This window comes from Columba livia, chromosome 13 (genome assembly GCF_036013475.1).
Source record: "Columba livia isolate bColLiv1 breed racing homer chromosome 13, bColLiv1.pat.W.v2, whole genome shotgun sequence".
Lineage (NCBI taxonomy): Eukaryota > Metazoa > Chordata > Aves > Columbiformes > Columbidae > Columba > Columba livia.
Genome location: NC_088614.1, coordinates 10,520,053 through 10,537,588, shown reverse-complemented (window position 1 = coordinate 10,537,588; position 17,536 = coordinate 10,520,053). Strand labels below are relative to the sequence as shown.

At 39.9% G+C, this 17,536-nt stretch overlaps 2 protein-coding genes across 9 annotated transcripts; one reads left to right on the top strand and one right to left on the bottom strand.

Moving 5' to 3' along the window:
• Positions 1–1,698: 1,698 nt before the first annotated feature.
• Positions 1,699–11,648, bottom strand: DNAAF1 (dynein axonemal assembly factor 1). 8 transcript variants are annotated; one of them, XM_021290760.2, is made up of 14 exons: positions 11,490–11,648; positions 10,868–11,085; positions 10,420–10,548; positions 9,819–9,951; positions 8,780–8,871; positions 7,709–7,930; positions 6,803–6,969; positions 6,420–6,541; positions 5,861–6,069; positions 4,739–4,999; positions 4,360–4,469; positions 3,840–3,908; positions 2,576–2,954; positions 1,699–2,269 (listed from the first exon to the last, which is right to left on the bottom strand). In XM_021290760.2, the coding sequence occupies exons 2-14, from the start codon at positions 10,986–10,988 to the stop codon at positions 2,172–2,174; spliced, it is 2,112 nt and encodes a 703-aa protein (XP_021146435.2). In that variant the 5' UTR covers positions 10,989–11,085; positions 11,490–11,648; the 3' UTR covers positions 1,699–2,171. The 8 variants fall into 8 exon arrangements, with proteins under 8 accessions (XP_021146435.2, XP_005504945.2, XP_021146437.2 ...); XM_005504888.3 differs by having other exon boundaries at positions 2,576–2,951; XM_021290762.2 differs by having other exon boundaries at positions 9,819–9,936.
• A 38-nt stretch (positions 11,649–11,686) lies between these two features.
• On the top strand, positions 11,687–17,323 carry HSDL1 (hydroxysteroid dehydrogenase like 1). The gene is made up of 5 exons (XM_065028921.1): positions 11,687–11,821; positions 12,784–13,016; positions 13,624–14,069; positions 15,748–15,975; positions 16,833–17,323. The coding sequence occupies exons 2-5, from the start codon at positions 12,797–12,799 to the stop codon at positions 16,923–16,925; spliced, it is 987 nt and encodes a 328-aa protein (XP_064884993.1). The 5' UTR covers positions 11,687–11,821; positions 12,784–12,796; the 3' UTR covers positions 16,926–17,323.
• The last annotated feature ends 213 nt before the right edge of the window (positions 17,324–17,536 follow it).

The following is a 17,536-nucleotide window of genomic DNA, read 5'->3' as shown; positions in this document are numbered from 1 at the left end:
TTCCAGGAATTCAGGAGATTCACCTGTGAGACAATGTGGGGCCCTCTGGTGGGTTGTGATTGTTTGTGTGAAAAAACAGGCGCTGGGGAGATCTAACATCTAAAATGTGGCAAAGTAAACACTGCTCAGAAAGCAGCCGATATTTTCAGACTAAAATGCTAGTCAGTGTGTGTATATCAGGTAAAGTGCAGATCAGGGTAAAAGAATCTATGGTTCTTGAAATTACTTGCATTTTTTATCCTTTTATCATTTTTTCCTTGCCTACAGTGATAACAGAGCTCACGCTTCACTCTTGGCATTACTTTTTAAAATCTTTTGTTTATAAACATTTTTTAAAATGTAACTTGATAATACAGTCCTTCCGACTTATCTGTTCTTAGTGTAAGAAGCAGGTGCCAGGACAGGCACCAAACACAGCACAAACAATGCACAACACAAAGCCCTCAAAGCAGACCTTCTCCAGCTGTCTGTCAGAAAAGGGAAGAAGATAATTATTGTAGAACCAAGCTCACAAACATTGCTGGCAATATTTGCAGCCTTCTAAAGAGAAGGTTTCTACAGAGATGCTTTCAGACAAGCCTGTTCTCCACAGGCTCTTGCCCATCCACCTGCCCTGTCATGAAGGCCAAGGATTTTGCCAGCGTGTTTTTACTCATGGAAGGTGGAAAATGGCTGAAGTTTAAAGCAATTGTGTTGTCTTCCCTGAGGGCTTTTACAATTATTTTGTGTTATAGTTAGAAGCAGTTCTCTTACCACCAGATGGCACCTAAGCCCAGCTAATTAGAAATTTTCAACAAGCCCATAGTGGTATTTTTTTTTTAATGTGGACATTACAAGGCATGCTTAATGATTTGTTATAAGTAGGATTAGAGATTTGTAGAAATGTGAAAAAAAACCATCCACATAAAGTTGGGTACGATGAAAGAAGTGAGGTCACCTAAAGCCAAGCTTCTACTGCTGTTGCGATTGTTGATTATATCATAAAACCAATATCAGCCCTCAAAGATGATGCCAAATCTCTTATGTCGTGCTTAAACACTGTACAATTATTTTTTAACTGACCAGCACAGCCACCTCTGTGTGAGGAAAATGAGAGCCGTTAATGCCTCAGCAGAATTGGCCAAGAGTTGTCCATTTCCCTCAACCCTTTTTGCGGTGTCCCAGAGGAAGCGCTGTTCTCCAGCAGCCTCTACTTCCTCAAGTTTTATTCTCTAGCTCAAAAAGGAGAGAAGAAAAAAAAAAGGGAGGGGAAGAAGACAGAAGTGGGCTGAAGCATCCATGCTGCTGCCTTCCATTTCACTTTGGCACAAGAATACCACTGCGACATGAAAGAGAAGCTGATGACAGAAGTCCTTTGGCTGGCTTTTGACACCAGAGCTGTCTTTCTGCCACTACTGACTGGCTGGTTATTTTTCTGTTATATTCAAAATCCAGACAATTTTGTGAGACAAATCTCACAATAAAATCAATGAAAACAGTATATCTAAGTATATGCTTCATCGAAGATTGCCCTAAAAGGTAAAATGATATTTTTTTCCATGCATAAATGCTATTTCTGCATCTGGTTTTGCATAAACAACCATAATGTCTATGAATATTAGATCTGTAAAGGACCATGTTAAGAAGCAATCTCGATTTGTCATTGAAGTCCATCCAGTATGACATATACTGGTAAGGAGATGATACAGGTTAAAAATATTTGTGGTTATGAGTAGAATCTTTATTTAGTTCAAATGGCAGAAACATGTAACATTATGGATTGAAACCCTAGGACATAAACTTTCAACTAAGTAAATTCTAGAAGTGGAATTTAACCTTAAAACAGTAGTGCCTTCACTTACAAAGCAGCGAATGCTGCCTGCTGCCCTGAAGAGCTTGGAGGCGAGGGATCTCCAGCAGTGCTGGCAGTGGGAACACAAGGCACTTACAGAGGATTTGGGGCTTTTTCATACTGACACAATCAAAAGTTCTGCCCTTGAGGTCAGATGCTGTTGATCACAGCAGCCTCTGACTGATGGTAACAGTCCTCCTGTTGAAGGTGATGGTTTTTATGGCACAGTGTTATGCCAGTTTTAACTGATGTCCCATTGCTGAACTCTGCACTTTGAGAGGAACCACATGCAGCCAGCCAGGCACTGTTCTCCAGCTTTGGTCTGGTCTCTTCAAACTGATTAATCTAATCTGCTGTCACAGTCCTCATCATCCTGTGCTTCATGGGGACATCCTTCACCCTCAGCCAGGCCCTGTGCTTCTCCATCATCCCTGTTGCCTGTTAAAGCACGAAGGCAAAAAGCAAATGAAACTCATCCATGGTCTTTAATACTGGAAAGAGAAATGTAGAGCTCAGTTTTTAAAAACCCATTTAAATACAACTCGGCAAGAAATTCTGTGTAGAAAAAGAGAAGATAACATTTAAAATCCTAATGTATTAGGATTCCTGCATAAATAAAAGAGGTGATTGTTAACTAACAATGGGTTGAAAATTTTTTCAACAAGAGGTGAATAAATCCTTAATTTTAGTGTGCATGTACCACTGACCTTTATCTCTGTAATTAATATGTCACTGTAATCTTACCAGGGCAAGTAACTGTAATCTTACTATCCTCTTCACATGGGCTTGGGTCATCTAGTTGATTGCAGACTGGTGACAATAGCAAATTACCCTTGGGCTCAGTGATAATCTCTTGTATCAAGGGTTTCAAGGGGGTTCCTTGATTATCTTTGGTCTCTGAGTATCTTTCTGAAGTAGCAGGCTCTGTAAAGAGGCTTTGAACAAGGGGTCTTAAGTTCTCCTTTTCATGCTCTTTATGTATCTTACACACACTTGAAAAAATTGCTGTTGGAATTTCTTCTCCTACTGAATTCTCAAGCATGCTTGTATTGTTTTCCTCTAATGCAGAATCACTGTCATTTGTCATTTCAGAAATTATTTCAATCTTTGGGTGATAGTCCTGCTGGTAAAAAAATCCAAAGGTAAAAAATGTAATTGAAAAGATATTATTTTAGATACAAAAGCTAAAAGATATGTAAATATCTCTTGGATCCACATAACAGCTGTCAGCTTTGATGTGCTGTTCTCCCAAAATGTATGGTACGTGTGCTTCACCCATAGCTCTGTTTCTTTGTGGATGAACCTTGGATTAACTATTTCTCAAGCATTAGCAATAAACTGACCATAAGATGTTAACAGTTCAGAAAAAGAAGTCTGGATTATGTTGGAGCGACTTGTGCAAACACGTACTGTATCAGTCTGAAGCCAGGCAAGCGTGAGTCAACATCAGCACAAGAATCAAAGCTGCTTAGTCTTTGTTGTTTTGTTCTTTTTTTTTTTCTGTTTACAGGCTTTTGCCTAGATCAGATTGAGCACAGCACAATGCTAATGTGGGCATGAACTGCCTTGTATCTGACCAACCCCGAGTGGCGCAGAGGAGTTTCAGTCTCTGTGTTTTCAGTTGATAAGTCTGATTTTATTCAGTAGCAGGCACTTTGTTCTATCTGCTCAGTCCTTTGCAGAATATTAGTACTGGTAAAGTGTATTTTAAGAGTAATCTTCATTAAAACACTACAAGCTACTAAGAAATTAATCTTATTTAACTATTGCATTATTTGATCCTAGTTTTTAATTCTCCTATTTTTGCAACACAATAATATAAAAAAATCAAATTAAAAAATATCTACAAGTAGACAGAGAAGATCTGCTGCAACATCCCTTTTAATTTATAAATGCATAACTGATTGCATATCCCAAAGCAGTATTTCACAACTGATTGTTCTCATTTGCAAAACATTTGTAAATATGTTTAGAGACACTTAATCACTGGAATTAATACGAATCTTACCTTTTGAAAAAAGATTTCCTCTTCTGGGGGAAATTCATTTGTGTCTATATCTTCCAAATCAGGCAGTTCCTGAGGACAATCACAAGATCATTAATCAGTGGGAAAAGCTACTCTAGCCAATAAAATATGACATCTCTATCTCATTGGGATCTTCTTCAAAGCAATGTATTTCAGGGTAAGAGGCCACAGCCAGGAGCACGGCACTGTCACTCTCTTTGAGATGACAGTTTTCCTCTGTTAAGCACATGTGGGAAAAGGAAAATTCATCTGTCTGCAGAAACAGCAGATGGGAATGAAATTTTCTCCTTTGCTGTGTGATTATGAAAAAAAGGAAGATAAAAGGATAAACAGCAAAGCATTAACAGGATTTTAAAAGCAAGCACAGCTTATGTCTATTAGCTCTTTGTTATCTATGCAATAGACTTAATATCAACTTCAACCCATCATTATGGTAAGAGCCAAATCCAGGATCTACAGTTTACCAGATCTGAACTTCCCACAAATGGAATCCAATACATACATCAATATAAAGTTTCTCCAGTGTATCCAGTTTGATCTGTTCAGTTTCAGCATATTCATCCAGTTGAGGAGTCAGGGCCTTTTCCGTAGTTGCCATCTCTCCTGGTAGATCTAGAGAATAAACAATAGCCAGTTGCAGAGAACTAACTGAATAAAAGACTTTCTATAATACAGCAAGCATTGTGACACCAGTGACACCCGACTGCCATTGCAGAATTCGCAGCTGAATCCCATGTTTTGTCTTTCAATTATGTTCTTGGTCTTGCTTATATTATATAAATCAATATTTGCATTTTGCAGTAAAGTATCCCACATATCTACAAAAGCATTCTTTCATATGTGAAGGCACATGGCCACCTCCTAGTGTGATTGTGCATTACCGTCTGTCTTCTTGTCAAAGTTTGAGTGTTCATAAGGGTTTGATTCTTGTGCATCCTCTTGAATTCTAGCTGGAATATTTCCAGATGTGAAATCTGTGTTATCTTCCCTATTTGGCTGAAGTGTTAACACTTCATCACGAGCATCAAAATTTTCATTTCTAAATTTCTCAATCTTCTCTTGAGTTTTTTCCTCTTCTGATACATTTGAAGTCTCTGATGTACTAGCATTTCGATCACTATTATCTGAATTTGCAGGTGCTCCTACAGAAGAAACAAGTTAATCAAAACTGCTGAGTTAATGTACCATTACTCATTCTAAACATTTAAACTTTACTACACGGCCTTAATCGCTGGGCCTAAAATAGCAGCAAAAGCTCCTACTTTGAGCAGCTATCTGTGGATCAGTAGTCCTTCCAAGATTGCAGCAATCTTGTGGGTTTTGCCATTTCAACTCCCTACAAATACAGAACCCCAGCAAAAGAAAAGCTCATATAGAGAAAACACTATAGTAAATAATAGTCTGGTAGCTATAGTTAACTTTGAAAAGACTGACAAGTGACTACATATTTAAATATATGCTTGAGCATTTTGATGGATCAGTGACAGATGCTGAAGTTACCCTTTCCTTTATGCAATCTATGTGCTTGCAGAAAATGGTTTACTTGTTAGTCACTCATGTTTGATTTCAAAGCCTGCAAAAACGAATTGGTATAAGATAAACACTCCTCTGCACTGTAGCCCTGTCTTCTTATTTGGCTTCAGTCCCATTTATCCTGAAACATACACTCTTCTCTAGAAAGGTTAGGCTGGGACCTATTATGGGTTATAAATGTACACCTGGTTGCTCTGGTGAAGAGCACAAGAGCTCAAAACTCTGGGACAGAAAGTGGTTTGTTGTTTTTTGTTTCATCAGCAGTGAGAAAGGTGCTGATTGCTTAAAATCATTCTGGTTAATCTACGATGCACCATGATTAATAAAGTACTTTGTATGGGAAAATAAGACTATTCATAAACATCTTCCAAAAATTGCAGGAGCCTTATGAATGTTTAGGGACTGATCATTTATTTTAAATGTTCAAATTGAAGCATACACAGACATCTTCCAAAATAGTAACCACAAACCTTCCAGGATATCTGTTCCATTTCCACATTCTGCACTTGTGCCTCTTTCTTCCATATACTTTTGTCTTTTCTTTTCTGCTATATTTCTCCTGATTGCTGCTAAAGCATCGATGCTATCTTGGATTTTTTTTCTCTCTCTGGTTTCCCATTTTTCCCTCTCTGCTTTCTCAGCTTCAAGACCTCCAACAGCCCAGGCTTCTGCACAGGCTCTAATGAAACACAAAAGCTCACTGTAATATAGCTATAAAAGTCCATCTTTACAATGAAAGAGAAACTTAAAATAGCTGGCAACAGCATAAAATAGCTGCTACACACAGACTTGGTGTAAAACGATTCTGTTTGAGAATTAATTATCTTATGAAAAAATACATGTTTTCTTCTAGGTATGTTGGATGTATAACTCTGTAGTATAATAGTCTTGTACTCAAAGTCACCCACCCTCGATAAACTACACTGGTCAGTCTTCCTTTCCTTCCATGGCAATACTGACAAAAAATGATGACTGATAATTAGTATTTGAGCTTTGTTGCTGTGTTAAGAATACAACTCTGTTTCTTACCTATCCTTCGGGAAAACGGGTCTGTCATCCAGATACGTTAGTTCTTTTAGTCGAACAGTAAGTGTTTTTCTATAATTAGCGATTTTCCTTATCACTTGATTTCCCATCAAATTCAGCACACGCTAGAGAAACACGGGAAACAATTTTTAAAGTTGAGTAGCAAAAAAAACCCCCAATCTGGAGATGCACTTTCCCTATAATTTAAAAAAATAATAGGTGAAGAAAACATTCTTGGTATTACAGGTAACCTACAAAAACCAATTAATGTTTCCTAACCTTGTTTTTTTTGATCAAAATTATTTGTGGACTAGACTACACAACAAAACCATTTAATGAGATTCACCCATATACATGATACAAACACTCAGCTATATTTGGCTTACCAAATTAGGCATGGTCTCCAGAATACTTATAATATTTGGATCACTTATGTGGTTGTGGGAAAGATCAAGAACAGAAATACTTGGGCATTCTTGCAAGTGCTGTATGTCCTCCACTGTTTCTAACTTGTTGTGAGCAATCTGCAGAGTCTGCAGGACTTTCAGACAAGCTGTCGGACAGAAAGGCAAGAGTTATTGCTTCACAAAGAGTTTTCTGAAGCAAGCAGACAACTGCATTGCCAAAATAATTGTTTCTATCAAATTGTGGGGAGCTTTTTCTAAATTTGTTGTTCTGCTATATGTACTTTTTGGCAATGCCTCCAAAGCTGCTTTCTTCACCTTAGGAAAAATAGTTGTTTGGTTTTAGGATGGTGGCTGTTTTCAATTTATTACAAACTAGTGAGTTACACAAAAGCCAGGGCTTGTGTTTCAAATTACTGCAATGTACACAAATGATAATTTAAAGGAGTTGTGGGTTTCTTTTTAAATTTTCTGCTGTAGATAGAATAAATTCTTGAACAGGCAGAAAATATTTGGTAATCATGTCTGCTACTGTCAAAGCACATCATAACTGTAAAGTAAATGGCGAAAACTGGATTGCCAGCCTGCCTGCAACACAGAAAAGTACTGAGATGGCATTAAGAAGTGAGAAAAGACTACTCAATTGTTATAGGTATCCACAAGGAAGCAATTATACTGTTTCTGTTTTCTCATCTATTGAAATTGCAAAACACATAGGTTTGACTCTTCAACAGAAGCCTTGTGGGCTTTGGTATGGGTTATTGTGCAAAATTTTAACATAAATAAAATCCCCTTGAAACTACTGCCACTAGTAATAGCTTAGCTTAGTCTATACTTAGGTATATGGGCTCGTTATAAGTTAAAACATGTGGCACAAACAGTTCTTACAGAGATTCTCAATGGTCTTGACATAGTTGTTACTGATATTGAGGGCATCCAGCTTTTGTAAAGGTTCAAGGTTTTCAATTTTCTTAATTAAATTGGTTTGCAAGTAGAGGCAACGCAGTTCTGTCTGAGCCTCCAAATTCTCGATTTTTGTTAAGGCATTGCATTCCAGCCATAAACACTTCAATCCAGTATACTCTTCAAGATTCTCCAGGCGGTCAAATCCTGCAGAAAAATATGGTTTAAAATGAAAATGCTTTAGCTGAAAACAAGTCTTTGGAAGAGTAAATTTAAATAAACCAGCACCACTGAAACAGCCTCTGTGAACGGCTGTACTCAAATTGACACCAATATTTCCACTGAATCAATAGTAAAGTACTTGGCCCATAAAGAGCAAAAGTGTATAGGTACCTATTCTGGTCTGTATCTCAAGCAGCTCTTTACGTTCTCAAATAATACATATTGAAAAAGCAGCAAAACCAAAGCTAAATGTAGAAGGTAGGATTAGCATGTCCCGTTTATTTAAAACTATTCTCATGCAAACCTGAAGTAGCTAACCATATTAGCAAAAAACTGCTCATAGATCACAAGAGTACGATCCAGGTTCATTCTAGCAACTTGTTTTTCTTTCAGTGGTATTTGAGAACAGGCACCAAGTGTTTACTGTTTGTTTTCTTCCTGACCATTTTTATTTAGCAGTAAAAAAGTCCCCAAAGCTGGAAAACAGGTTCTTTATACAAACATGTTTAAGAAGAAATACATATGTTTTCCTCTAAATGCAAACCAGACCATGTTTTAAGACATTTCTCAGAAGCTACTCTTATTGGGGGGGAAGTGTCCATTAATTCCTATTGATCCTTCAACTTACTCCACAAAGTGAATTAGGTCTATAATCAGTTCACTTTTCTACCTTCATATTGACTAATTTTGTTTCACAATTTCATTATTACATAAAATTAAATTATGTTTCTCATTTAAAATATTAGATACCTTACTTCAGTAAGCCATAAAATAGATTATCTGCTAAAATGCTACTTAGAATGATAAAATTAAACAGCCAAGTCTGCATCTTACCTTTATAATGCAAGTAAAGTGTATCATTGAGGTATGGGGTCAAGTATAATTTCTGCTGTTTACAGATGTCTCGCAGAATCTTTTTTGTCATTCTAAAATAACAATGGAAAGCATAAACAAAACAAAAAATGTATTGCAGTGCACGTTCTGAAATCTTTGGGGTGTTTTTTAACAGATTTCAATGCAACTCAATTAATAGATTTTAAGCAAGAGAAATGGCTACAGCCTTCAAGACTATACTCAAAAAAGCAGTAGGTTTTTTAGAGTGGCTTTCCACCTCTGCCTGTTTGAAGTGAGTTACCAGGCTCTTCTGCTAAAAAGAAGAGAGTAAGCAGGAAATTAGAGAGTCCATCTTCTTGGAAAAGAGCAGCAACGTACACTCTGGAAGGTTTCACCAACAAGTAAATAGGTACAGGAACGGAAAGTAAATCGTTATTGTCACTTACATATTACTGCATAACTAGCCTACATGACCAGACGTTCAACAATGTTATTAAATAATACCAAATATGATTTTTAATTTTATTATTTGCCTGCAATGTGCTTAGTCAGAGTTAACACAGGAATAATCTTGATTTGCAACTATTAATGAGCAGCCATTGCAGCATATGCTGGTTTAGGCTGGAACAAAATTAGAGCCAGAGTTTACAAAAGAGTTGTATCTTATTGTTAACCGTCTCTGGATTTCCTCTGCTAAAATTTATCTTGACAACTGTAATATTTATATTATGATTAATTAATACAACGCATTGTCTGAATTGATGCTGAGAAATGTCCAAATCTACTGATAAATCACCCCCAAAGGAGTTTGCACAATTTTCTCCAGATTCACTACCTCATGTATTTAGAATGTAGTTTGCTCCTGAGGCCATAAAGAAGCTGTACAGATGCTGGAAATCTCAACAATTCCTGATTTATTGATCAATCTCAAATTCATCTTCAAAATTGTTCTCTTAAATTAATTTGTTGAATAGCAAAACTTCCATTGCCCTCAATATGTCAAGAGTTAAGTAAAAAACATCCACAATGAATGTATTACCTTACACCGGCCCTCTTTTCTTCTGTCCTTTGACTGAGTGAGCTGGTTACTGATTTGCAATCACCATCTGATTTTTGTTCATTCGGTTGTGCTCTGGATGTGCAGCTGATGACTTTGCCTTGAATTTTAACATCTCCATAAGAAAACAAGTTGCAGTTGAACAGCATGAGTGGGGAAAAAGTGTCACGTTGGCAATTACTTTAGAGAAATGTTGAAGAGCACTTGAATATGAAATTCAAGAAAAGAAGTCCTCTAACCAAGATTTTTGCTGACATTTCTAATGAAAAGAAACTTAACTTTATAGAATGTAAAGTAGTAAAATAAGTAGCAGCAAAATAAACTGTTGAAATCTGCATTAATTTTTGTTTAGATCTACAAGTCAGGTAGTACCCACTAGTCTTAAGATTATTATAACATACAGTAACAATAAAATAATGGCACAAATGTTCTCACAGTCTTAGACATCTACTAGGTATTACAGTTAATTAACAATAATTTGAGTTAACAAGACTGCTAACTTTGCACTTAAAGAGACTACAGTTATGGTGTATCTAAGTCACTTCAAGCACTGTTTGTTAGTCTAGCTCATCTACAAATTTACCCTTTTGCACTCCTTGGAAGGTGTCTCCAGTGCTATACTCTTTAGTCTGCCTTTGATTAATTGCATTTTCAGTACTCTTCTCTTCAGATTCTTGTTCTCCACCTTCTAGTTGCACTTTTAGTCTGTATGCTTAAAAAGACAGTGCAAATAAGGTGATTGTACCAGGTCAATTAAATATGATTGTAATTAAAACATTTGGAGATCAGGCTAGCTGTATGATTGCAACACAGGAAAAGGTAGCTCTCCAGCCAAGAAGAAACAGATTTTTTTAAAAAGCACAAGAAGATAGCAATTGAGTAAGCCTCAGTTATGCCAAGATTTTCAGTGACTTTGCTGGGAGAATGAACGCATATTGCATCCAGATGAGTAACAACAGGTTTGATGTCTAGGCTTTATGTTCACTAAATTTCCCTAAGTTAGTCCTAGTGAGCCAGCTGGAGAGGCTCACCTGCATGAACAGAATTGCCTTCATTTTCTTTTCGAATGTCGTTCACAGATTCCTCTGACCCCTCTTGCACAAGAACTTCCCCTCCAAGGCCTTTCTCTGAGTCTCCAACTTGCGATTCCATTTTAAGGTATGTGATTTAGACAAACATCAGCCAAGCCAGTATTTGATTTACAATCCAACTTTTCCAGGTAAAATGTCTAATGTTTTAGAAGGAGAACCTGTTACAGATAAGAAAACCAGTATGAGTAATTATGAAGCCTGGATGGAGCTGGCAACCTGGGTGAAGATGCCAAAAGGCAAGGACACTTTGTCTCCAGCCCTGCCCACTGCAGATGTCACTCAGAGCAGAGGGCCACGGCTAAGCCTCCCGAAGCAGAGTAAGATACTTTTTTCCTTTCAAAGCTGTGGAGCTGAGGACGGGTCTCCTTCCAGCTCTTGTGTAACACCTGCCTCACTGCAAGCCGGGTAGGCTCCTGAGACCACTTTTATTTTCCTCGCAAGGGCTGCAGATGCTGCCAGGTTTCAGCCCTGCGCCTTTTGCTGCTGTAGCCCGCGAGGTCTCCAGACCAGGTGTCCCAAAGCGCGCTGCTGTGTCTCCCGTTAAACCTCCAGCTCCCTTTACCTGACCCGGGCCGCGGCTCACGGGGTCGACGGCCCCTTATGGCCTCTCCGCGGTATCTGCTAGACAGCAGGACAGTTAAACAGCGAGGGACAGGACGGAAGGGAGCCCGCTGAGGTACCGCCAGCGTCAGCCCCCTAAACCGCCGGCGTCGCTATGGCGACGCCGCGCGCCGGCCCATAAGGCCCCGCGGCCGCTCCTGGCGGCCCTGCGCGGCGGCGCAGGTGGCGGCGGGCGCGGAGACCGCGGAGCTGGGGGAGGGCCCGGCCGCACCGGAGGGCCCGGCGACACCGGCGAGTCCGACCGCACCGGCGGGTCCGGCCCCGCGGACGCGGGTGAGACGCGAGCGGGTAGCGGCCTCTCAGGGCACCGACTCTATGCGGGGTTTCTCCCCGTGGGCCGTGGCTGGAGGGCTTGGTTTCCCTCCGTTACAGCCCGGCTGGGGCCAGGGAGGGCCCCGGGCAGGGGCCGAGGCGCCGGGCCAGGCCCGCTTGTCGCTGGGGCTCGCCGGGCCAGGCCCGCCGTGCCTCCCGGGAGGGGCGAGGCCCGCGGCCCGGGCTGCGCTGGGTGTGTAAGGGCCCGAAAGCAGGTGCCGGCTCCGGTTGCAGATCGGGTGCTGCCGAGGAGGTGGCGATTGGGTTTTGTGCTTGTTTTTTAAAAAATATATTCGTTAGTAAAAGCTTGTGAGGCACAACAGGCTTTCTACTGAGAACAGATACTTTCTGCTGTCCCATCTACTGTGCGATTTGGTGTTAATGTGTCCCGGGGCTCCCGGATTTTCAAACACGAAGGACGCGGTGGATGTGGTGTATTTGCTGGGAAGGGGTTTAGTGCCTTGTGACAGTGCCAGGGGCTGAAGTTGAGCTTCTGTCTCTGAGCCTGTTTGTCCCTCAGGTTGCTTAGAAGAGCGTGTTGTTTCTTGTGTGCTGAGCTTCCTCTCCTGCTGGTTATCCTTGGCTCTTTTGTAGGTGGATCTTAATCTCCCAAAATCAGTTTTTACATGTTGAGCTTCCCTTATCTGCTTGGGCTTGATTTGTTTTATTTACAGTATCATGGATTGGTGTCATTGTAGTATAATTGACTAGTAGATAAAAACACATCAACAAAGTCTAAAAAGCAGCTAAACCAGTAAGGGCAATGGTAGGTGATACCCAAATTTTAGCAGGCTGGCTTTTCTGCATAAAAATGGTGCTCAGACTGTAAAGTGCTGAATTTTAAAGGTTACTCATTCAGCCTGAAAAGTTAAGTAGCCCAAGAGGAGATTGTAATTGCCTGTGTTTCTTTTACTTTTTTCCAGGCTTCTGATCATCATGGCTGCAGTGGATCGTTTCAGCCTCTTGTACAGAGAGATCAGTCGTTCCTTCAGTTTTTACATGGAGGCCCTGGCTGTCGTTGGAGCTTGCTACACAGTCAGAAAGTGTGTCTCTCTTGCATTTGACACTTACAGCATGCTTAGACTGCATTTAATTCCGAAGCTGGGCAGCAGGGTTGATCTTGTCAAGCAGTATGGAAAATGGGCTGTGGTCACTGGTAAGAGACTGAAGCAGCATATTGCTTATGTGCCAGTAGTGTAACACTTGCCAGGTTATACTGATGGGTGAGCCTTATGGCACAAGCTGGGTCCTGTGTTACCTCAAGTTGCAAGTTAATCTGCTTGAGCAGGGACAGTTGTTCAGTGCCTTACTAAATTCAATTCCTCAGGAGACAGGTAAGCTCAGTGTGTTGACTAACCACTGGGAAAGATTCACAGAGGAATTTTTCCCCAAAATTGCAAGGTACACCGCAAATGCATACAGGTGTAGACAGATGTGGACAAGATTGGTTTTTTTGTTATGGGCTTCTGTGTGTGCTCATTTCTTCAACAAAGTTAAAGTCATGTACCTCTGACATCCCCACCTTTCATTAAGGCTCTACTCTAAGCTCTCTGTTGTTGTAATAGAAAATATAAAACCTGTATATGGGGGGATTGCAGCAGTTTGCTACTGACAACATTGCCTTTATTACAGTGGTTTTGAGATCATCATATTCAGTGCCACATGACCTTCAGAGGTGTAATAAAGGTATAATTGAAAGAATTGTCGAAACAGAAGACTGGGGCTGCTCTGATTTTAACTTCGTTTTTAATGTTCTGTTACAGGTAGCACAGATGGAATTGGGAAGGCATATGCCGAAGAACTGGCAAAGCGTGGTGTCAACATCATCCTAATCAGCCGAAACAAAGAGAAACTGGAAGCGGTATCTAGAAGCATATCTGAAACCTATAAAGTGGAAACGGATTTCATAGTAGCTGATTTCAGCAAGGGGCGTGAGTCTTACCCAGCCATTAAGGAGGCTTTGAAAGACAGAGAAATTGGAATTTTGGTGAATAATGTAGGAGTATTTTATCCCTATCCGGACTATTTTGCCAACCTATCTGAGGATGTGCTGTGGGACATGATCAACATAAATATTGCTTCTGCTAACATGATGGTGCATATTGTGCTGCCGGGCATGGTAGAGAAGAAGAAAGGGGCGATCGTCAATCTTTCTTCTGGATCCTGTTGTCAGCCAACACCAATGTTGACAATCTATGGAGCCTCTAAAGTAAGTAGGGGTGTGATGTTTAATGGTATGCACTGAAAAAGACATGCATTGTTGGTCGTAAACACATTCAGCAAGGATATCAAAATATACTTGAAAGTTTTCTAGGAATTTGTTCAAATATTGGAGGTGAACGTTACATGTAGTATGCAGTAAACTCTTTATCCTCACCAATACTTGGCTTTGAACCAAAGTCAGTGCTATTATGGGTGAATTCTGGCATAACAGTAATTCTAGGAATAATGTTACCTTCCTCAGAGGAATGATGCACAAAGCAAAGTGGCAGTTCTGTGACTCATTGAAAAGGTCAAGAATTTAATCTCTCTCCTTGATCTGAACTGTGTAGACATACCTCAAGCTACTCACACACTGGTATTTGGTAGCAAGAAGGGCTGTAGTCATGGTCAAACCACCACTATGACAAAGGCTGTGGCCAAATCAAGGCACTGTTTCACCTGACACCAAGGGGCAGAAGGCTTCTAACACCATTATCTGCACCATATTTGGGGAGAAAAGAACTTCCCCTCCATAATTATTCTTCATGAGGAGATCCAGTCAATAATTAACAGGGTGGGGCAGCTGGGTGATGCTGGAAGTATGAATGCACGTGAGGATGGGGATTTACACTTCATGACTTGCTGCTGAATCTACAAAAGCAACTGAGATTGTAGAACGATCTCGTCTTGATCCATGTCTGAAAACAAGCAGTAATCGCTCCTGGCTGTTGGTGGCTGCTGTTTGTATTGGGTCTGGCTGAGATGCAATTAATTTTCGCCATGGAAGCCTTCATGGTGCTGTGCTGTGTGTCGGTAGTTATTTTCTTCAGTGTGAAAACTAGTTTCTGCTGCAGAGTATCTCGCCCTTTGGTTATGCTAAGTGCATGCGGAACTGCACTCGGAACTAAAACAAAATGCCTGAATGAAAGAGAACAGTACAAATGTACCAAAGTTTCTTCTCTTAGCTGGCATCGTTACTCCAATTCCAAGATCAGCAATCCAGTTTACAGCCTGTCCTCTGAACGGTTCCACTGCTATGGCAGCGGGAACAAGCTGCTCCAGCATCCTAAGCTTCTTTGTGTGTTAACAGTGTATGGTGTTTGAAGTAGTTGGTTTTATTTTCTTTCCTAAAGCAAGCACAAGAGCATGAACTAAAGGAGATGATACAGATAGACATAAACAAATGCACATTTAATTTTGAACAAGGGAGTTGCAGGAAGTAATTAAAGAGGCTTCTGGGGAAGACCAGTCGAATATGAAATTCACCTGTAAGTGTATTAAATAATGGGACTTCCTTTTGACCGCAGTATGTATAGTTAGCTTTGGAGTGTCCCCTGCAATGTCCCCAGACTAAACAAGGTGTTTGTTTTAGATGAAATCAAAGTTTCTGTATTGTTTTTTTAAGCAGAGATTGTCAGATGGTTTGTTAAATTCAGATCAGAGAGTTAAGAGGTCGCTTTGTCCTGCAAGTTACTGTACTGTTTCAAGTTTTTAGCAAATAGCAACAAATAGAAATGTTGGCAGTTCTTTGAAATGTGTTTATTTTGTATTATTTATTCAAGGGTTTATTTTTTTAGGTAATGTATAAAATATGCTACAACTTTTCTGTAATTTTAATAAAACTCTGCCCTAAGGCTTGATTGTTTTTTTTAAAAAAAAGTCTCTTTCTACTTTTGTCTTTCTAGAGCTACTTGGACTATTTCAGTAGAGCACTACATTATGAATATGCCTCACAAGGAATTTTTGTTCAAAGTTTAACCCCATTTGTAATTGCTACCAAAATGGCAGCACGCAGCAGCACTGCATCAAAGACATCTTTCTTTGTACCTTCTGCTGAAGAATATGCAAGTCATGCTGTTTCTACTCTTGGGTTATCCACAAGGACTACTGGTTACTGGAAGCATGCAATAGAGGTAACAGAATTCATTAAACTATTTCATGTTTGTCAATAAAGTAAAAAAGCTGGTGACTTTCTTAGGAGTCCAGATGAAAATTGTCAGTACTCTGAAAAAGTACCATATATATTGTAGGACTTAAAGGGATTGTGCCATATTTTTTCACTAATTGTGCTTTAGAAAATTATGCTCAGGCATGCCTGTTTTTGCAATGAGAGAGTGAATCCAGTTCCTACTTGAAATGTGCAGCAAAAAATGAGAAAGAGACAACTTTTTATTCAAACGCACAGAATATCTAATTTTACTTGGTATGTTGCTGACTGGGCAAGCGTTTCACTGTTTTCTATGAGCAGAAGTAGCTTTTTTCCTATATTTATTGAGCATATTTCTGCTTTGGGAAAGAGTGGGTAGGAGGATGGAATAATCGCAGAAAAAAAGAAAAAGCCCTCATTTTTATCCTAAGCTACCTGGAAGCAGGTCCTCTGTATGTTAGGTTTTCATTTTATGAACATCTAGTGTCCTATTTAGTGGCTTTCTATAGCATTAGGATGAGTAGAAGGAATTGAAGTTGGAATAAAAGAGTTGGGAAAGATTCTGGCAAGGTGTGGCAGTTAAAGGAAATTGATGGTATTGCTGTTGCAAACTTGAACAAATCACTTCAGGATTTATTTGCAGAACCTAAATGGTCAGCTGTGTGCCCTACTTCCAAAATGTCTACTTATACTTCCAGGGGGTTGGATATAAGGCTTAGTTGCTGATGTTCAAGCAGGTTTTGCCTTGATTTAGTGCTAATTTGAGAAACGGTTTTTTTGCTCGTAATAGAATGTATTTTAATCCCTCCTTTCTTCTTTTTCTCTCTTTGTGCCTCTCCACAGTTCACTTTGGTTGAGTGCCTACCTGAATGGATCTGGGCATGGTCTGCAATGTATTTTTTCAGAGCTATACGCCAGAAAGCTTTAATGAAATAGCAATATCCAGATGTTCCACATAATGAGTACTATATTCCGATCAGAGTGCTGCAAAATGTTATAGTGAACCTCGGTGGGCTTACTGTAACTTATCCAAACCTTGCTAAACAAGCTGTGTGTAATCTAATCGCCAGAAGTCTGGATCCTCTCTGTATCCTTGTATTAAGTTGTTCATCTGCTGCTTTCCTCCACCATGAAAAGCTGATCCTGCGAGGTTAATCTCTGTTCAGTTTCTCTTCAAGGTAACTGGGCAGGAGTAGGTACAGTTTTAATGCCGACAGTAAATGACTGCCTCTTGCATAGTGCTATGTGATGTCAGATTGTGAAGCTGACAGAATTTGGGAGTTCTCCAAATCTGTCAGAAATACAAAAAAAATAATCACGTTGTTCAAAAAGACGATCCCAGTCAACTGTGTTCTTTCTTTATTATGTAGTTTTGTGTGACTGTTCTAGCCCTGCCTGTACCATCCACAGTTTAAGTATTCCTGATAGGAATTAGACCCCGCTCAGCCACATCTCAGTTATCAGATTCTCCTCACCGCCCGCAGCGGGAAGCGGCTCCCTCGCCGGTGGCCGTTATCGCCGGTGGCCGTTATCGCCGGTGGCCGTTA